Source organism: Actinia tenebrosa, unplaced genomic scaffold, assembly GCF_029948245.1.
Source record: "Actinia tenebrosa isolate PJP-AT-01 unplaced genomic scaffold, QUT_ActTen_1.0 PGA_scaffold6__47_contigs__length_16458017, whole genome shotgun sequence".
Classification (NCBI taxonomy): Eukaryota; Metazoa; Cnidaria; class Anthozoa; order Actiniaria; family Actiniidae; genus Actinia; species Actinia tenebrosa.
This window is the reverse complement of record NW_028292583.1, coordinates 3,846,458-3,868,601: the sequence shown is the minus strand read 5'-3', so window position 1 is coordinate 3,868,601 and position 22,144 is coordinate 3,846,458. Positions and strand designations below refer to the sequence as shown.

Sequence of the window (22,144 nt, the reverse complement as noted above, 5' to 3'; positions counted from 1 at the left end):
ATCTTTCTTGATTCCTAATATTTCAATAATCATGATCAAAAGTTAAGTGCAAACATAAAGAAAAGAACAGTCCTTGTGTAAAGATGAAAATGCATTAGATTTTTAGCCCACATAATTAGCTTGACTTTATCGTCATTTCTTTCCCATACAGTGAGAACGTTCAAGCTGCACATTTTTCTGGTATAATGTATATGAGGCAAAACTTACTAAGAAGTACAGGAGGGTATAAAATGTCTGCGAAAATATGCTGCAATAAATGAAGATCAAAAACTTAAGCCATCATGCAAAACTACTTTTGAAGTACAGTGGCAAAGGAGTGGGGTGAAGGGCTTTGAAGGTATTTTGAGAATGTAATAATATAAAATTGGAATAATGCTCCTCAATCCCCTCTAGACTGGCTCTACAATTTCACTAAGTATTTCTTTTGTCTTCCAAAAAAATGGTTGAGGGACTGTCCCTGCCAGCAAAAAAGTAACCGTAGTAACTATTCACAGTCCACCACCTTGCACTGGTTGCACTGACAGCAGTCAGGGACATTATAATCTATATAATACTTAACCAGGGAGAGAAGGGGGGGGCGGGCAAAAGATGGTTTAACATTTTTTGCTACCAAGCCAACAATCGCTAAAATATGCACAAGTCACTTGAATTTGGCCCTGATAGCAATGGGCCACCCTACTTTAGCATGTTAGATCACTGGACTAATGGCCACGCCAGATATGAAGTCAGTAAAAAAATGAGGAGTTTATGATCTGCATCTGTGCATTGGTATATAAAATAGGCTCTACACATTGGTGGGGTGCAAAACATGAGCAAGCATACTTTTTTCTGCTCACACCTTACCCCATCTTATGAATTATTATTCCCTCTCTCAATTTTTTTCATTCGTTCCATCTCATCCCATCCCATTCCATTTGATTCCATTTAGTTTTTCGCTGGACGAATACCGTCCTTTCTTCCCCCTAGTCACCATTCCTACTCCGCCCTCCCCTTCAGTTTCGGCCTGGACATGTATTGCGCATGTGCAGTGAATGATGTGCGCATGTGATTCCATGTTGGAAGAGAAGGGAAAAGATTGAAAATCATTGCCATTCTCTGCACTTTAAACTCGATTTTCATCCTCAAAAAACAACTAAACACAGCTATAAGGAACAGAAATGACTTTTACACTTCTCTCTTTGTGAACTAGATAGATTTACAAGGTAGGTAAGCTGTTAAAAGTTAAGTTTTCAGAGTTTTTTTACGCCAGTGTGTGAAGAAAAACAGGTCAAAAACGAACGCGTGTTGGGCTGGGCATTACATTTGATTTTAGCGACTTTGGACGTGAAACGCGGGCTTTGCTCGATGTTTTTTAAATCCTTGGTCTACTGATCTCGATCATAACCTCACTTCATTTCAAAAGCTGACATCTTTAGTTGTAATTTCTATTGATTGCGGGAATCTGTGAAAACTAAACTAAACTACGAACTTCACGAGTAGTCGTCCTAAAAAATGCCGGTGTATGATCCATTATCAACCTTTCGTAATATTTTGTTATCGTACTTTTGAGGCTACTAGGTAGTATTCTAGACAGATCCAACGTGAATTTGCTTTTTTTGGCGTCGTGGTAAACTATTTTGATTTGGTTTAACTCCAAGCACACTAGTTTGTGATAATAGTGGCGCGCTAATTCTTTTTTTAACAAATGATATATATGCTTGTATGGCGATGACTTGCTCTCGAATTTGAAGTTTTATTGCACTTTGATTACTGTTTCCTTTTTGTCGGATAGTTCTATTAAGTATTTAGACTATAGCTTGGTTGCAGTTGCTAATATCGACTGTATTTGACGGCGATAACGATCCTATTCTACGTACTCTTCCAAGTCTTCTCTTGTTTTGCAATGCTTTCACTTCTCTCCTTTTATTAAGAAAATAAATGATACTGCTAATATTAAAAGGCTTTTGAACCTATTATAGATTCTTCACTTAGAGATTCGTCAACTAAAGACTGTTTTTTACAGGTGTTTTTCGTAGTATTTTACATTATTTGTATTATGACTTCCTGCAATCAAGAATCTCAAAATTTTGTACTGTGTTTTAAAGCTTTTCCAATATCATTTTGGTTTAGATTTTTCATGTAAAGGGATGTATATGTCATTCATTCAAGACCTATAAAATCAATCCAAAGATATCATTATTTTTCTTTTTCTTGTACAAGATAGACACACAGTTCTAACCATTGACCATTATACAAAAGAAAATTTCAAACCGGTTGGAAATAATATTGCATGATTAGAATACAGTGTTATAATAATGATGTTAGCACTGAGTAGCCATTTGCAACAAGTTTTGTTTAACCCTTAAAAACAACCTTTGGGCTCATGTAAGTCACAGATCAAATAGGATTTCAGCTTATTAGGTTTTGCAGAGGGAGAAAAAGTGGAAAACCCAAAGAAAAACCCTAAAATCAAGAGAATTAAAAGCCCAATGAATTTTTCTTGCAATAATTTGGTGTCCAGGAATCGAACCCAAAATCCTTGAGTAAGAGACGAATGAACTACCACTAATTCCCTCTCACAATCGTGTGCTTAAGTTAATTCTAGTGAAGATTTTTTGCTGAGCTAGTTTAGTTGGTTAGACCTTCAATACTTTGTCTGGTGGTGAGTTCTGTGGTGTTCAGTCTAAATGAACGAAATGTATAAGCCTTTAAACAGGAATGTTGGTCTAATAAGATGGTCAACAGATATGGATAGGACTCTTTCAAATTTATCTTGAATGTGAAGCAATTCCATGGAGAGACGTATGATTTAATTTTGTAGTTTACTGTAAGCATTACAAAAAAGAAAATCTGACTTATATCCCTAGCAACGTAAGTGCATGGCAGCCTATACTTTGTACTCATTTTAGGTTTATGATATGGCAAAGAAATATTGCCTTCTTTACAAATAAATTTAATTTTAAGAATGCAGAGATACACAATTCCGTTGCTTTTCTAGGTATATTCAAACTAAATAAATCTATTCTCATAGACTAATCACAAAATGCTCCAATTATTTATAGTCTGCAGTGTCAGACAGTAATAATTATACCAATGCAGGGAAATTACGTTGTATATTATGTATGTGCAGCTTGCTTGTCTATGTATCTAGCAATGTCTAGATTTATTACATGAACAAATGACTATTTTCATTACAAAGAGCAAGGCTCCAGTTTTGTTTGCAGTAAAAAGATATTTCTTGTGATCGGTACCTCATTGTGTGATGATCTTCATTAGATAAAACGGTTTTCTATTTTAGATGTTCTGATTTAAACACATGGGATGCTGCTAGAACATGAGAGAAGCAAAGGAAACCCTGAAGCGTACCAAAGTAGTTTCCAGCTTTCCAAGTGTTCTCTCAGCATCCCAGTTTAAAAAATCTGATTTAAAATATGTTAAGTACACAATAATCAATAATCATCCGTAATAAAGAGTCTTCTCTTCTCCCACTTGGATTCTTAATTTACATTATGACAAACAAAATATAACGTTCTGCAATTCAAATTAGTTTTAAAAATACAGTTATTTGTTTTGATGATGATTGCATTTTATCGTGAATGTAGTTTTTTAAAATTTTAACAGGTTTGTTTTAGGATTATTTTTGGTATGTGATCAAAAAATAAAAAATATTAAAAATTAAGTTCAAGTGTATCGTTAGGAGTAAAATATTTAAGATAGGTGCAGAAAAATAATGTTGACTGTTGTTATTTCTTGCAGTAAGACAGGTGATGGTGCAGATGGCAGTGGTTCGTGATCGAGCTCCAGTAGTTCTGAGCCCTCAGTGTGTGGGCAGAGAATTTGTAAGGCAATATTATACTGTACTCAATCAAGACCCTTTGAAACTTCACAGGTAAATTTTAACTTTGATATAATCATATTTATATTGCCCAATATTCCCATCTAGATATTAAAAGATTTTATTAAAAGTATACATTGGTATTTATTAAAAAAGCCCAGGTAATTCATAAAATTGTTCAATAAAATCTATTTTTGTTCTTCAAGATCATTTTTGACAGTTCTTTACAACATTTGTTTCTGAAAGGAATTGTTTTAAGAGAATATGGTAACATTTTCGAATTTCGGGGGGGGGGGGGGGGGGATGAATACCAATTTTTCATATTACAGGGTCATTGGTTTGTTTTTTAAGTACATAAAAGTATATAAAAATCTCAATTTTAAAAGCTAAAATCAGTGTAATTTAAAGTACAAAGTAACCAGGGCCCGGTTGTACGAAGCCTGGATAGCACTATCCAAGGGATAAATCCTTATCCAGTAGATAAGTCGATGCTGTTATCCAATAAATTTATCTACTTGATAAGATTTATCCATCAGAAAGCTCTATTAACCCTTCATACGACTGGAACCAGAGTTCTGTTTCCTCTTTTTAGTTTAGAAATATTAATTGTTCTTGCTTTTTTTGTCTAGATTCTACACCAAAAATTCCAGATTTCTTCATGGAGACTCTGCCAATGGCCACTCTGAAACGCCTGTCATGGGCCAAGAGGTAATACAGAAAACCAAAAGTTTAGAAATTTGTGAAGATGAATTTGTTATTTCTAAGGAGTATGTACTTGACAACAAGCCACATTGGACTGATCAATGTGACTGTCAAGAGGACAGGTAGAAGAGCCATTCATTTTATCCATCTAAAGAGTGCGAATGAATAATTAGATTTTAGCCAGTTATCGTCCATTGCCCTTGCATTATTTTGAGCTTGATGACACTTTTTAATGCAGTTGGCAATAACAATTGTTTTACACAGGCTATCTATAAGAAAATCCAAGACCTGAACTTTGTGGACTGTCGCACTAAGATAAGGCAAGTGGACAGTCACTCTACCCTGTCAGAAGGGGTAGTCGTCCAAGTGTCTGGAGAACTATCCAACAATGGACAGTCCATGCGCAGGTTCATGCAGACTTTTGTCTTGGCTCCTGGAGAGGTAGGACTTAATAAACTAAGGTTTAACTTATTGTGACTAATATAGTTTTACCCTTTTATAATAACAACTATCTTATTTACATATTTCTACATTGACCTAGCTGAAGTGGTAACCATTCTTCATTTGCACATGATGTCATATTCTCCATTTTGGATGAATTTAACAATAGTCTTGTCAATGAATGTTTTTGTTAAATCATCCAACATGGAATGGAATTAAATCACTCCACTGGGAATGATTGAAAATCAGCAATAGACCCTGTGCAGTATGTCAGAATGCAGCTCAATTTGGAGGACATAACCATTAGCTTTACCATTTTCAGGAGATAGAAATTCTTTTGTTTTTTCCTTCAAATTGAGCTGCTTTGCGAGGGGGCAATGATAACCATGAATCTTGTCTTCACTCTCCTTTCCAGGACACAAGAAAGTACTATGTCCACAACGACATATTCAGGTATCAAGATGAGGTTTTCCCTGAGGAAACAAGTGATGAAACTGCTGACGGCACAGTAGGTAAGAAAAGATATCAATCTTTCTTGGGCCTTTATAAAGAGTAAGTAAGTTTAATTATTTCTTTATTTATTTACCTAATAATAAAAGATTCTGAAGGTGAAGAAGAAACAAACAACCAAGTGACAAATGGAGTGACAAACTATGAACAAGATTCTGTTCTGGTACAGAACGTTGCTCAAGATGTTCCTGCTACTAATCTGTACTACACAGACCCCATCAGGAACAATAGGTAGGTACCTTATTCATAGTATTGTCAGCATTCTTGTGGTGCAAATATATGAAAATCAATAGTCTCCTTCACAGTTCCCTGCGCCATCTTGAAAGGTAGCTGTGCCTATGCATCGAAGGGAGACAAACGGTGAGCTTGCGATGATAAAGACATTTTTTTTACACCTTGGACCATTAGTTACATGTCTCTATCATCGTAAGCTCACCGTTTGTCTCCCTTCGATGCGAAGGCAGGGCTACCTTTCAAGATGGCGCAGGGAACTGTGAAGGGGACTATTGGCATGTTGATCTCTTGTATGAGGTCTTTCGATATCCAGCACAATTCAAGTATTTTAGTAGCCAGGCTGTACAATACCACCACCCAGCCTATAGTTTCTCCTTATTTCCTTATTTTCCTATATGTCTGGGTTCTTGGCCTCAGTCAATGACAAAAGTTACTAATTCGAACGATTAGAAATTGGATTGACAGAAGTTAAAACCCCGACTACTTGAATTTATAGCTAGTGGTTCAGGATACATAATTATGATGATGGGTATAACATTTGTTTGGCTCATTTGTTTGTTGCAGTGAAAGTTCTGGTTTGATGCAGAATCAATTGATGCAGGAAGAGTCACAAGAACTACAAGAAATTGTGGTTGACAAACAACTTACTGAGGTACTAGACAGCTCTTACTGTTTGTTTTTTAGTTTGGTTGTGATAAAACTGGTGCAGTTTTGAGCCCATATCTTGGTATAAGTATTAATCTATTCCATTATTGATCCTAATAGGTGGCACTGAATGAGCCTGCCATTGAAATGCCTGACCTAAAGAATGCAGAGCCAGAAGAACCTGATACAGCTCATCTTCAGCAAGTGCCAAGTGATGAAGCACCCAATGACATGTTCAGAGATGCAAGGGATGATGAACCAGTACAGGAATCTCCCAAACAAGGTTTGTTATCAGTTGACGTACAGCATATGCATTCACGTTTACCACCTTTTGCTTCACAGTTTACCATAATACTGTGAGCTGATTAAGAAAAATATTGGGTAATGTTAATTGTCAGTAGACGATTATCAATCAAGTAAATCATTGTATCATTGTTCCCACGTACCCTTGTGTATTAGTGGAATCCCATTATCTTGAACCTGAACCGAGGACCAAGATATCTATCAAGGATGAAATAGTAGTGACACAATAGAGGCTTTGCACCATCACATGACAGGAGGCAGGAACAATTGAATCTGGTCTAATCTGATCTTAATGAGAAAGAATTCAGTTTCCCATGGAAAAAAGACTTTATTGTTGTGCCTCCTGTCATGGCTGCCATCACTTGATTGTGCAAAGCCTCTATACTCCAGTTTTGAGTTCTATATTGCTCGGTGTTGATCACAAAAAAATATTCAGAATTGAGACAAACCTGTGCATTTCTAAAACAATATTTTATTGTTCCTTCGTATACATTTCTCACCTCATTACCACAGACTGTTACTAATACTAAAGAATATTTGACATGCTATTAAGGTTAACACTGAGCAATAAAGAACTAAAAACCAGAGTATTCAACAAATCAAGGCCTGAAGTTCGAGATAATGGGACTTCACTGCAAGCGTATTGCAATTTATTTTGCTGTCATTTTTGTTCTACAGAGGAGAAACCCAAAACCTGGGCAGACTTGTTAGTAAGATCCAGTGGCGGACCCAGTATTGCTGCACCAGCACCAGCAGCTAAACCACAACCCAAGGCTACACCACCAGTAAGTTAGATTTATTATAGTTACTAAAGATCTCACTGAACAGTGGTTTCATGTGAGAAAAATATGCTGTGTTTCAGGCATCGAGAATGTACCACTCTGCCCACAAAGGGCAAAGGAATGTATTTAAGTCATGGGGCAATTTGTATGATCATTTATTTACTCACATCATGAAATAGCAATAATTAAGAAAACATTTCGAATAGAAAAAAATGAGAAAAAGGGACAAAAAGTAGGAAAATGTACAGAACATACACAATATTACTATCCCTAATGCCACCCCATGGATAAACACATCCCTTTGCTTTTGTTGACAGAGACATGCATCTTTGTGGTTAATTTCTATCATGCAACCACAGTTAAGTGAGATCCGTAGCATCATTAAACAAATGCATTGTATCTTGAAACAAATGCATTTGTTATTTTGTCATTTGAAAAAGCACTAGAAGGCTAAGTCTCAGAAGAGACATGAAGAGGCTTGGTCAAGTGCCTTTCAGGATAAGTTCAAAACAACTGCCACCTCAAAAACACCCAGGGAGGGGTGGGGTTGCCCAGTACCATCATCATCAAATCCTGGATTTTGATCTCATATTATGTTTTAATCTCCTAGCGTCCAGTGGTCCAGCCTGCTGTAGCTAAGCCTGCCCCACCACGTGAAAGACCAGGGTTTGTAACCAAAGAGGCACGCATGGCTGCAAGGAACGCACCAGATGATCATCAGGTGTTCATTGGAAACCTGCCAAATGGGATCAAAGATGCTGAAGTCAGAGAAGTGTTCTCTAGTAAGTAGTGATAATAGACCCTTATAGCTTAAGGCATAATGTTTTCCCATTCCGAGATCATGTGTTCTTCCCTAGAGTATAATTTCTTTGTTTAACGGTTTCACATGAGAAGACACATGAATAGAGATACAACTCAAACAAAAAATCTTATTCTTAAGGGAATGACATGTGGTCTGAAAAGGGGAAACATTAAACCCAAATTAAGAAGCGCTATTAATTAATAGTTTGCATTTACTATAATTGAACGGTATGCGCTGTAGGAGGACCATATATGCTCCACAGGGGACCAGCAGCCTATCATTATTCATTGGTTTCAATCACACGGCATGCAACATAGTCTTGCACTAGCCAAAACATTGACACCCAGAGCTAGCAATTTCCTTCTGACACAATAATAGGTGTTAGGGAAGATTATATTTTAGAGTGCAAACAATATAACTGTGAAACTTTAGTAATACTAAATAGATATAACTAGCTAAAAACTAGTGTGAGCTGCGTCGGTGTTTCTAATGAAACAGTAATGATGAAAAGGTAAATTATACACCGTGAAAAGATGAAAAAACTGACGTTTCGGACGCTAGTCCTTCGTTGGAGTAAAAGAGAAAGAAGTGGTAGAAAGGAGTGTATATATGATAGAATAAGACAAAAGAAACCAGTGAGAGCAAGGTAGGCAAGGAAACAAAAACAAACAATCAAAAGACAAAAGAAAAGGTTAGTTGAAAGTAAAGCGTTCATTAATCCCGTTGGGACTAAGAGTGCCCAATAGGTGTATAAGCCGCATTTCTTTGGTCTTGCGACAATCATTGTTGCCGTTAATGCTAAATAGCACAATTTTATGCAAATTCCATTGTTTTCTATTTGTTTAATTAGCACTATTTTGTACTATTTAGTAATTAGTGTTTCACGGATTAATTGCTTACACTCTAAAGAACAATGTTTTGGTGCCCTTGACTCCACTGTCAAGTTCGAAGTGAAGATAAAGAGATGAAATTATAATTCCTTAGAGTCCAGTTTAACAATATTTTTCTTATTTTCAGAGTATGGATCTATTCTGGAGATCAGACTTAACCCAAAGGTATCTTATTAGTTATTATTTATAGTTATTATAATGATATTTTGGATGGACATTCAATTTCATTAAGTAAAATAATTTTTACACTTGATGTTTAATATAATCCATTTATTTACATTTCAGAACTTTGGATTTGTCATCTTCAACAGCCCAGATCCTGTCAAGCAGATACTGTTAGAGAAGGTAATTTCCAGAGAAAAATTCATAATAATAACAATTTTCCAAAAACTTTATTATGAGTACTGTAGGAATAAAAGGTTTTTAACAAAAATAATTTACAGCATTTTGGCGAGTCAGTTGAATATAATTTTCTATAATAATGGTGACCTGATTCAATATCATTGCTTATTAATTTTGTTAAGCTTACTATCTTATGTAAATACTTTACTCATTATGGGTGATGGTACAGTATTATTTTGTCCCTCATTAGAAAGTTAGTAACCTTCCAGATTCTGGGGGCACATGACCAGCCCCATCTGGGTCTTCTTTTCTCTACAAGGTAAAGAAAAAGACCCTGGGTTCAATGGGGGTAAATCAAAATCTAATTCTGTCATTTTTCTTTCAAGCCAATCAAAATTGGAACACACGAAATAAACATTGAAGAAAAGAAGCCAAGTGGTGCACGTCGTGATGCACCTGCCAGTGCAGGAAGAGGAGCTGCTGGCGGTAAAGGTGGTGGGCGTGGCAGTGGTGGCGGAGGACCAGGGAGTCGCACAGCACCTAGTGGAGCTGGTGCGAATGGACGTGGTGGTGGAGGGTTTGGCGGGAATCAAAGAGGCGTTCGCCGCAGCAGTGGATCCTCAAGCCGGGGCGGGAAAATTGCCAAGTAACCCACTTTCAGTCATGTGAGACGCTTAGACAACATTATCCCTCAATTTTTTTATCGCCTCTTAAAGCAATATTTTGGCAGAAATGAAAATATATATTAAAGCAATCCCCCTGCATTTAAAGCTCTTGAAATGTGGATCTTTATTTGCATAGTGAATGAATTGAATTTGTTCGTTATTAATACAGTTACAACCCTTTCTTTTTTCTATGTCTTTTAGTTTGTTTTTATGTGTTAAAAGAAAATATATACACTCTTCTCAATGTATTAAAATTCTGATTATTCATAGTTTGAAGCTATGAATCAAAAGGAAAACAGAACGTTTCAAAGAGCAAATGAAGATGAAAGAATTGGATCAGGAATTTAATATACCAAAGAGTGCCCATAGAACATAGCATAAAATGTATTATTTTTTTCCTTCATATGCCCTACTTTGCTTATTGCCCAGTTATTCTACCAGACAGTCTTCATGCAGATGTTCAGTACTTGCCTCTCTATTGAACTAGCAATGCCTTTCTGACCCAATTTTGATACCAAGATCAAAGCAATCCTACATACGTTGGAAGTGGAAGGATATATTGTTGTCATCCTGGTTTTTTTAGAACACAATAATGAGGAATAAATAAACTGATATTTATATGTTAGAGGTGCACAATACTCTAGTTCTACAGGCCGGGTTAGCTTCCATTTCGTATGGAATGACTTTAAATATACATGCATTCCAGAGAGGGTCCTTGGAGTTTTGAAGTATTTGTATTGTTGACATTCTGCATTCTTTACTTTTCCGTTGGTATTTTTGAATACTTGGACACCCCTTTATGAATGAGTATGTAATCAAAGAACGCAGTGGTAGTTCACTTCAAAAATGGTCTATTAACCGTGGCTTTGGTCCACGCTTTCATCCAACCAAGATTTATACCATGATATATCAAAATGGTCTAAAATAGAATAGTGTATGGTCTCTCAAGATAATCAGTTTGCTCACTTCATGTACATCGAATTTGTTTGAAGTAAGTTTATATCCGTGTACTAAGATATTTCTGGGAATATTTTACATAAAGCAGAGATTTTTGTAAACATCGAACGACAAAATCAGTGATAAAATATTGTACAACATTTCGACATTCCAGATGTCATTAATAAAAAACATTCAAATGGAAATTAAAATATGCTTACAATCTTCTGCAACATATTTAGCTTGCTATTTCTATTCAAGTGTACTGGATAATGACATCTGAGATGTTGAAATGTTGTGCAATGTTAGCATGACGGAAAAAAAATCGACTTGCAAGTTGGGTGTTCAAATGCTAGAATTCAGTTATTGCAAAATAGATTGGTAAAGGTTTTTGTCACATGTTGCATACCAAGCCCAGAATGCACTATTGGAGGTATGTATCCAACTGGCAAAAGGTTACAACAACATGGAATTTTACCAAACTTTCAGGTTTAACTGGGTTTGACTGCATGTTTCCAGTATATTTTTTCAAGCTTGTTATACAACATACGAAACCTTGGCCAACCTTTTTTTTAAATAGCTGTTTACACCTTTCTAAGAGATTCGCTGAGTTGATGGAGGCACTGTAAGAGAACAAACACTTGCCATAAAACATAATTAGCACTATAAACTGTTATCCCCATTGTTTTCTATTGCTCAATAGGACACTTGCTTTATAGCATCATCTACTACCACTACCAGAATCCCTTGCACACTTTCTTTTCTTTTATTCATTATTTTAATGTTTTCTTTTCGTCTCCAATAATTATTATTTTATTATAGTCTTAAAGTTATACACGACCACATCAGCCATGCTGTAATATCAATCATGTTTAAATATTATCATTGTTATTATTATCATTATTATTAATTAGCAACAATTGTCTTACTATTCTTATGAGGGAATACAAATTTGAATAAGGTAGTGGTAGTAAAATAACACCATGCTTTTAGTATTTGTACTCAATAGAATATATAGTCTCCTACGCACCATAGCACCTGCTTTTAGTGTTGTCATGCAAGGCTCACTCTTCTAAGTAGTGAAGTTCAGATTATGGTGCAGTTATTTGTTTCAACGGCATTAGATTGCTGCTGAATACTGCCAGGAATCGAGGTACTGTCCAGAGTTATAGGTTCATGATAGGTAACAAAATATTATTCTTATATAGTATAATTCTTAGGGCAGAAGGTGGGGTCAAAGATTGCAGTAGTGGGGTACTGGTGGGTTGTTGGAATCTTAGTTGCAGTCCTGAGACCTCGAGAAAAATCATTCTCGTAACGTAAATAAGAGTGAAATACGTAAAAAAAAATATACAGAAACCTTTGCTCTATTCAAAACTGAAAATAGATCAATAGTGATGTTGTTTTAGAGAAAAGACGGATGGTAGATTGGGCTCCCTGTGGTGAATGTAATATCGTACTCGATAGATTGCATTACATTTCTTGCAACAAGATGGACGCCTCGATAACCAGAAACGACCCCGAAGCCACATCATTAAACCCTGCTAGTAATGGCTATCAAGAATCTGAGAAGTCGTTACTCCTAGAGGATCCAAGTGAAAGCTACTCGACGTTACCGAACCAAAGCGAATCGAAAGAAGACTTCCCTAACACGCTAGAAATAGATAGAAGTCAATACTTGGAGAACACTACTTCGTGAGTCAAGATATATAAACTAATAAACCTTTATTATTTATTTCCCAGGATAACTGGTACGAAGGCTGTAGTTGTCGATATTCTCCTCTTCTTTTGATAACTTTTCTCTAGAGGTTTTTACTTTTTTAGCGTGATAATTGTATCATGTAAATGTAGAAGATGTTTCCATTATTAATCAGTGCAGGATTTTCAGTATGAATATTAAATATCACTGAGTGCAGAAGACTTGAATACGTTTTCAATTTTGCCCTTCAGTTCTTTTAATATATAATATATATGTTATACCCCACATTTTGTTTGCTATTTTATTATCTCGTGATCTGTTGGTGACTCAAGTTAAATCTTCTTTTGACCTTAGTATAGGGAGGGTTGGTTCGCATTGTTCGTATGGATAGTTCGGTCTCGATATATTCGGTTTTTTTTCGGTTATGTTGTTCTTCAACTTCTGTTTTGTACAGATTTGGTACATGAATTTATTTTGTTTTTTATGTTTTTTTATGGTTTTCAGGATAACAGCAAGCCTAATGCATGTGATTAAAGGGAATCTAGGAATAGGGTCGTTGAGTTTACCTTTCGCTATGATGAATGCAGGACTTCTGGTAATGAGATTATTACTTATCTATAATGCATGAGTCAATTCCAAAGGTTCCCGTCATCCAGGACATACCCCGGGCATTTGACCGTAGTCAAGTTCCGTAGAGTGGAGAATTGAATATATGTCCGAACGAGCGGGCATTTGACTTTTGACTAAATATCGCTAGTGGCCCTTATCTAATTTGCATAAATTAGCGTATTGCAAAATTTGACGCTTGGATGGTGCTTAGAGGACTCTGGTTCGCCTGTGAATCCAAAAAAAAAAAATCCAAATACCTTTGTTTAAAATCTGGGATGGCACAAGAGAAGTTAGAAAAGCTTTTTTGGCGGATTTCTTTACGCACTCTATTCAAAGGAAAGGTGGAACTTCGAATTGATTACGATCTCATTGAAATGGAATCGCCACAAAAATTTGGTTCCAAAATACAATCTTATATTTGTCGCTTCTTTGAAAAACAGGAAAAGAAAAGCTTGGAATTTAAAAGAAAAAGAAGCAAAACTTTTCAATGTGGATGACAGTACAGAACGAGTAGATGAAGATAAGTTTTTGGAGTCCAAAACAGTAAATATTTTTACGCTAATTCCAAAGTCGGCAAAGATTTCAAGTCTCAATTCTTATAAAATTAAAGCTATAAATGATAAAACGATCACAAAAGGTACTTAACATGAAACTTGTTGGATGTATACAGGCTCAGTTTTGTACTTTTTAGGTAAAATTAGAGATTCATCGGACAGGCTGAACGGTGGGGCATCTGATCATTTTGTTGACCCGCATGGTGGGGATTTTGACCAATTTTTTCCCAAAAAGTCAAATGCCCGGGGGGTTGCCCGGGGGGGAATGGGAACCTTTGGAATTGACTCGTATACATAATTAGCCAAGCCAAGTGCATTTTGGGACTGTTTTAGGGGATGAAATAGATGACATCTTGGAAATATGTCCCCTCAAACAGTAACTTATTTGGTCTTACTTATCTTCTATTGTATTAGAGACATAATGTCAAGTTAAAAAAGTATTTTCCACAAAATGTAGTGGCTAAGCAGTCGTATTTAGGCATGTTTTACATTCTGCATCTCATTTGATATCTTGCATCTCATTAGATATATGTATAAATGTATACTACAACCTTTCTGCAATCAAGTGTGTACAGACATCGTGTATACATATATATATCTTTTTGGCTTCTGCAGGCTGGTCCCATTTTGCTGATAGTTGTGGCTGTTACCTCTATTCATTGTATGAGGCTTTTAGTTCAATGCAGTCATGTCCATTCTGACAGGTAAATATTCCTAAATAGGCTTGATTTCACGGCTATCAACCATTCAGGATGCAGGCTATAATTAGCCTAGCTAACAATTTGATAGAACCATGACACAGATCTATAGATTGACTCCCATGATAGTAATTTTTCCCTGCCAAAGATTTGTTTGAGTAGGACACTTTGTGTTTTAATCCAATATTATTGCTATATTTTTTTTTCATTATCATCATCATCCTCATAATCTTAACTCATTGTGTCAGGAGGCACATGAGACCTTCACACTATTCGTCAAGCCCATTCTGCTCTGCACACCATGTTATCCTTTGCTGTATATAATTAAGTCTTAATGCCATTTTCGATGAATCGGGAAAGAGAAAAACATTAGAAGAAACAAAGGTTTAGGGTAATGGGGGCACAATGAACAATCCATCCTTAATTTATGTTCTACAGGTGCAGTAATATGGTGAATGCACAACATTTTTGCTTTGTAAGCATTTGCAAAGAACAATGTGGCAAATAACTATCTGTTTAATACTCTGCACATGGCATTTGAATTGACAGGTCTATTTGCTATGTATTTGTCATGTATTTGCCAAGTTGCGCAACTTAGATATTAGCGCACCTTGAGGCACTATGCATTGTGATAACTTTATTTTCTTCTCCATATGTCCAGAAAGAAGGATATTTTCCAAACTTATGCTGATGTCGCAGAATCGTGCATTGGTCAGTATTACCCAAGGAAATCTTACATTGGAAGGTGATTATGTGTTTTGTTATTGACGCTGATAGATGTGATTAGTGGTCGATACGACAATCAACAACATGGAGTCTCTATTGCACTAATGAAAGTAGTTACGGGATTTCCACTTTGTACAGGCAAATTTACCATCCGCGGGTACAATATATGACAGGTGTCCATGTTAAGCGGGTGTGTCCGACAGTAAAGTGCATGGATTGACTCTGCTAAATTCCATCAAATTTATTGGGTGATCTTGTCATTTTAGGATAATTGTCAACACATTTCTTGTCATATCTATGCTGGGATTTTGCTGTATATATCTCTTGTTTGTCGCCGAGACACTTAAGCAGGTATTTAATTTAGTTATCATAAATGTTCAAATATCAAAGTTCTGATTAGATTCTAACGTCTAAATCTAACGCCTTTGTCCCCAGACATTCCATGGTCATTTTGATGTAAATGTCAAACTATGGGTCGCCATCATTCTTCTACCCGTTCTTCTAATGTCTTATATTCGTACATTGAAAGTTATTGCTATCATGTCGACGATTTCTAACGTCTTATATGTGATCGGTACTGTGTGTGTCCTTGTTTATGCCGCAAGGACGATAAAAGATCCGAAAGATTTGCCACTTTTTGCAGGATGGAAGACCTTACCTCTTACGTTCGGGTCTGTGGTGTTTACTTTTGAAGGGATCGGTGTGGTAAGTAGTGTCAGTGAATTCGATCACTGGTAATATTAGGAGTTGATGAGATGGAAGTGTGGGATGTATTAAAGATGGACTTGTTTGGGTGGGAGGGAAGAGAGCTATTTACGCGGCTTGAAGGCCATGGACATCTTCTCAACATAGCGCGCGCGCTTTCAAACCTCGGACCAGCTACGAAATTCAACACTGAATATATCAAAAAAAATTTTTTTCGAAGAGAAACTAAAGGATGATTTTTTTGTTTCTAATGCGTACTTTCATCCCCAATGTTTTCTTTTAGTTTTGCGGCCCGCCCTCAATGTTTTCGGTTTCGTATGATAGCGCAACTTTAAGGCCCTGGCTAAACGAGGAAACATGTTTCCAGAAACCTGTTTACCGCGCGCATGTTTCCTCGATGTTTCCCAGTTTAGCCACATGCGAAACATTGCTGCATGCAACAAATTTTGCTTCCAAGACGCAAAAAATGTTTTTGCTGTGCGGCAGAAATATTTCATGTTTCCAAGACGCATGGAAACATTGTTTCCCGATGTTTCCTGACAGTCTTTCCACCTTAGGAAACATTTAGGAAAACATGTTTCCTCGTTTAGCCAGGGCCTAAGTATAGGTCTATGAATAAAACTTTCGGTTCGAAAACCTTTTGAGCGCACAGTATAATATTTCTGATAAGATAGAGTAAACAAAGAAACGTTGAACAAGACAGATCTTGAAAGTTTAATAAAAGGAGGGGAGGACCATGGAAAATTACTATAACATCCATTATTAATCATACGTATATACGATGTTCGTGTTCGTAGATCCTTCCTGTAGAAAACATGACGGCTCTTCCTCGCTATTTCTACTTGGTTCTCAATGTTGGTATGGGTATCGTGACTCTAATCTATCTTCTTATGAGTGTACTAGGGTATTTATCGTGTGGGACACAATGTCTTGGTAGCTTTACACTCAATCTACCAAACACACCGTAAGTCTAGTGTTTCTATCAGGATTATTCTGTCCATCTGTTCCTCCACCGTTCCTTCTATTTATTCTCCATTTTACCATTCTTTGTTACACTCACTCACCCTTCCATTATACCCATTTATCGATCCGTCCATCTCTACCCACTCTATGCATCCATCCAACAATTCATCGATCTATCCGTCTACTAATCCATTCGCTATCCATCCATTCGCTATCCATCCATTTGCTATCCATCCATCGATTCATCCATTCAATTATTGTAGAGTCAAAACTTACACAGGACTGTTTTTTTCCAGGTACTATACAGCAGTTAAGTTGGTTTTCGCTTGTTCAGTCCTGCTGACATACTTTATCCAATTTTACGTGCCGATGACTATTATTATTCCTCCCATTCAGAAGAGAATATCCGAACAGTACAAAACCCTAGTGGATTATGTGGTTCGTACGCTCACGGTGTTATTAACGGGTAAATTGTTTAGTATTTTTGTACTACTTACCAGTTTACATAGATGTAGGAAAGGATACGGTAATGGCCTTGGCCGTTCTGTAGCCGTACCGTATCTTACCGTAACTGTATAACTACGTGCTGTGATTGGATGAATTACTGGAAGACAATGAAAGCCATTTAAAAGTTACGGCATGTCGTACCGTGTATATGCTGTACCGTACGTTTCCTACTCGTACAATAATCATTCCAATACCCATGGGAAGCCATTTCAATGTTACGGCATGTCGTACCGTGTATATGCTGTAAGCGAGTACCGCGTACGTTTACTACTCGTACAATAACCATTCCAATGCCCATGGGAAGCCGTTTCAGTGCTACGTCATGTCGAGCTCTATATTAATTCTTATCACTGATATTTGTTATTCTAGCTGGTCTAGCAGTTGGTATACCCCAGCTTGGTGACCTGATCTCTCTAGTGGGTGCTATTGGTAGTACATCCCTTGCTCTCATCTTACCTGCTGCTATCCATATCCTTACGTTTCATTATGACAACACTCTTACCAGGCTTGTGTTTGGTAAAGACTTGTTCATCATCGTATTTGGAGTCCTGGGAGCTGCAGCCGCATTGTTTGCCACTATTGTGGATATCGTGAAAAATTTTCGGGCATGATAGTAATATCTTTTAGCTTGGGCTCAGTGCCTTCCTTAGTCTCCTCAGCAGCTTATTGTCGTGTTTGCCCGAAAGCTTCGCTGACCGATAGGAAAAACGTCTGCTAAGGAGACTGCTTTCCTTTGCTTTCCCTGTTTCACACCACACTTTATTCCCTTGTGTATTATTTCTTTGCTTTCTAGAAACGCTTACGGGGAACATACATAGAGGGTATTACACGGTGGCGCGAAGATATGAAGTTTATCTTGGAGTGGTGAAAAATATTTTTCAACACGAGAAGATAAACTTCATATCTTCAAGAGAACGTGTAATTTTCTTTTTATTATATATAGACAAATCCACAAATAAAAACTCTTTTAACGCGCCTCAAGTGAGCGGGAAAAAATCGCAAGTGACGTCATCGATATCCTCGCTAGTGAAGATATGGAAAATATATTACTCAGGTCCCTGATGTAGTTTGTATGAAAAATACGAGTGGCGTATATTTCCCAGTAAAACGTGATGGGAATGGCTGGCTGACCTCAAGAAAGATTTAAGGAACAAACTGGATTTTCCTCTCACATTTTCGACATCATCCATGCGATCTCAACATCCGCTCATCAAAAAGGGGTATTTTCTTTGATCTGCATGAAAATAATACGCAAAGAGTCTACGCCAAGTATATGATAATGTTGGTTAAGCATTAACTTTAAATTTAAGACCTACTGATACATTTTTAACTATCTATGTTCGATTATACTCAAAGCATTCACAATACAAGGTTTTTTAAAAACTCTTTCGTAATACAGCTATTTTAAAAAGGTTTTTAATGCCTCTTTTATCCAAATCATCAGTAGGTTTATAAATACAGGTTTTTTTTATCCTACCCTATCCCTAAGCTGGCTCAGTGTGTTTCATCCACCATAGTTTTTATAAAACTTATGGCCGAAGATAGATTTATATTATTTTATTTTTGCTATTTTATTTTGGTGTTTTTCTCCACATTTTTTGAGTAGTGTTTATTTCTCATCTTATCTCTTTCCAGAAATCACTAAAGTGAGTAGCGTCGTCTAGCCGGCATTTTAAGCTCACAAACCAGACAAAGACTCGGTAATAGCTATATATTAGATTCCTTTATCTTTTAGCTCATCTTCCGGCTTGGTGCACTAGGATTTCCTACGCAAAAAGGAAAGTATAAGGATCATTCTTCATCCATATTATGTGCCTTAAGCTACTTCCTCGATTAACCAATGACAAGCAGACTGGGGCGAAATTGATTGGTAAAACACGCATAATACTTCTCTATTGCATGTAATTTGCCAGCCATAAAGAGACAACTGCTTTCCTATGGCGAAGAACATTACTTGGGAAGACAATATGTCATAGTAATACTTTTCTATAGATCGTTTTCTCAAGGTTGCGTGCGCATCCAAATTTAAAACGGCCCACGATACCAGAATACAAAGTTCATGATGAGTATTGATGCTGCATTGTATGAATTTTTTCGATAAGAATAATGAAATTGATTATTCATAAGTATAAAACTGTCTTCTCAATTTTACTGAATTCGCGTTTTTCAGTTTTGTGGGCTGTCAAGTTAGATGCACATGCAACCTTGAGAAAACTGTCAATTGTATTCAATTTACTAACCATTAGAAAATATAACTAGCTAAAAACTAGTGTGAACTGCGTCGGTGTTTCTAATGAAACAGTAATGAGGAAAAGGTAAATTATACACCGTGAAAAGATGAAAAAACTTACTGACGTTTCGGACGCTAGTCCCTCGTCGGAGTGACTCCGACGAAGGACTAGCGTCCGAAACGTCAGTTTTTTCATCTTTTCACGGTTCATAACCATTGGAAAGAGAACTGTATTTTCTGGTGAATGTATGAAATTGCTTGGTTAACTGAAATGTCATAATATAATTATAATAATAGTAATAATAATCTTTATTGGGTAAAATAATAAAGCAGTGAGCTTATTATAATATAACACTATTTATATCAGTCGATTGACAAGCCAAGACGAAACCATTGTCTATTCGAGCGAGATTCGTATACTTGGTAAAAGCTGTCATATAGAGTGCAAACAATATAGCCGTGAAACTTTAGTAATACTAAATAGCACAATTTCATGCAAATTCCACTATTTTGTACTATTTAGTAATTAGTGTTTCACAGATTAATTGTCCACATTACGAAAATTTGAACGCGTCTGATTATTACATTACTGAAAAAAGCCGACTTATTCCTTCAAAACAACATTCCAAAACCACCTGCTTATAACAGAATTGAACTTCCCAATGCAATAGAGTCTAGTTATCTCGAAGTATAATTTTCTATAATTTGAGTTCGTAGACACAACATTAGCGGTTCCTTGATAGCCATCTATGTATATATGTAATTGTATTTAGACATACATGGTTTTCAAGATATTGTTGTACCACAAAAGGCTTGAATGCTTTGCTCTTAACCATCTGCCCAGGAATGGTCAAATGGTGTGTCCAATTAAGTAAGTACCTTCAAATATAGCCGGTGTTTTCACGCAAGTATATTACATTTGTAAGACGTCCTTTCCTCTAAGTTACGTAGACGAGCATCCCAAACTATACTAGACATAGATAAGTCATAGTTTTCCCTTGAAAGAATGCGAATGGAAACGATCCAATTAATCTTCAATTTGGACAGGAGAGAGAATTTGAAAATAAGACAATGGTTGGTTATATGGGAGTATAGAGTGATGATACAATTAGACACTTTATTGATCACTAGCCATCCATCCATCCACTCACCCTTCCATACTCCCGTTCACCCGTCCTTAAGCCAATCACACACCCATCTATGCATCTATCAATTATACAAACAATTTTAGGAGTACCGTCAGGACCATTTTTACTCCTTGTAAAAAATAGTTATTGCACAAGTAAATATAAAATGAAAATGGACCGCCTTTAACCATTTTCATATAAATGCAAATATAGCGCTCATCTAGTCGCTCATCCATACAATACAGTAATCAAAAGGCAGATATCTTCACAGCATGGGAGCCTCACTAATGTTTTCAGGGTAAAAACATGTTGCATGTAGAGTGAGATTTCCGGACAGTTTTCTCTCGGTTCTCGATGTTACAAAATTCATGAGAATATTAGCCATTCTGAGTTCGAGGAAAAAGTTGTATTGTGCGGCATTGCTTTAGGGACGTATTTTGCCTAAACCATCTTGGAAATATGTCCCTCAAAACAATTCCACATTGCACTGTAATGTAACTTTTACCTCAATCCCGAAATGGCTCAGTAATTTCAAACTGAAAAGATGGGCAACATCCTAGACAGCATGAGGGAAGATATCCATTATATAGATATCAGCGGGGTGTCCCTATCAATGTATACCCCATAGTCGGTGATAGTGTTCATTTCGTGAAGTTATTGCTGTATAAATAATTATTAGATAGCAGTAGGTAATTTGACTCCTGTATCATGCGGTGCAGTACTTTTGTCTGTTCGAGACTCAAATGTCTTGTTTTACTAGGAATATAACTGTCTAGTGCAAGTACTGTTTGCTCTTGGAGTTAACACACCTGCTTTCTTCCTTCCTTCCTTCCTTCCTTCCCTTCCATTCAAATTCCTTGCATCCATCCATCCATTCAATAAATAGGAAATTATAATTTCCCTCTCATTTAAAAAAAATACACCAGTCCACCTTTTTTCCTGCCACCCCATTCCTACTTCACTGTTCCCCCACCCTAAGTAGCTTCACCTGTTTGGTTTTTTAAATTTTTGTTATTTTTATTAATTTTTATTAATTTATTAATTTTTATTAATTTTTTAATTTTTATTTATTTTATTTATCTTTATTTATTTTTATTTATTTTTATTTATCTTTATTTGTTTATTTTTATTTTTATTTATTTTTATCTTTATTTATTCGTATTTTCGGAAACATATTTTTCAACATTATGTTGTTCCGTTACTGTGCGTGTTGGCACAGCAGCAAAAATTGATAGGTTTTGTTAATTGTTATCTAGATCT

At 36.3% G+C, this 22,144-nt stretch overlaps 2 protein-coding genes across 2 annotated transcripts; both read left to right on the top strand.

Annotated features, from left to right (window-relative positions):
* Positions 1 to 1,036: 1,036 nt before the first annotated feature.
* LOC116297612 (ras GTPase-activating protein-binding protein 1) lies at positions 1,037 to 10,755 on the top strand. Its single transcript, XM_031705873.2, has 13 exons — positions 1,037 to 1,202; positions 3,736 to 3,868; positions 4,444 to 4,522; positions 4,781 to 4,957; positions 5,373 to 5,469; positions 5,557 to 5,698; positions 6,266 to 6,353; positions 6,467 to 6,629; positions 7,328 to 7,434; positions 8,042 to 8,213; positions 9,251 to 9,288; positions 9,409 to 9,468; positions 9,852 to 10,755. The coding sequence occupies exons 2-13, from the start codon at positions 3,747 to 3,749 to the stop codon at positions 10,113 to 10,115; spliced, it is 1,509 nt and encodes a 502-aa protein (XP_031561733.2). The 5' UTR covers positions 1,037 to 1,202; positions 3,736 to 3,746; the 3' UTR covers positions 10,116 to 10,755.
* A 1,247-nt stretch (positions 10,756 to 12,002) lies between these two features.
* LOC116297616 (proton-coupled amino acid transporter 1) lies at positions 12,003 to 19,661 on the top strand. The gene is made up of 9 exons (XM_031705877.2): positions 12,003 to 12,761; positions 13,270 to 13,360; positions 14,544 to 14,632; positions 15,288 to 15,371; positions 15,619 to 15,703; positions 15,788 to 16,057; positions 16,855 to 17,021; positions 17,317 to 17,486; positions 17,897 to 19,661. Exons 1-9 carry the CDS (start codon positions 12,487 to 12,489, stop codon positions 18,136 to 18,138), a joined length of 1,473 nt encoding a protein of 490 aa, XP_031561737.2. The 5' UTR covers positions 12,003 to 12,486; the 3' UTR covers positions 18,139 to 19,661.
* The last annotated feature ends 2,483 nt before the right edge of the window (positions 19,662 to 22,144 follow it).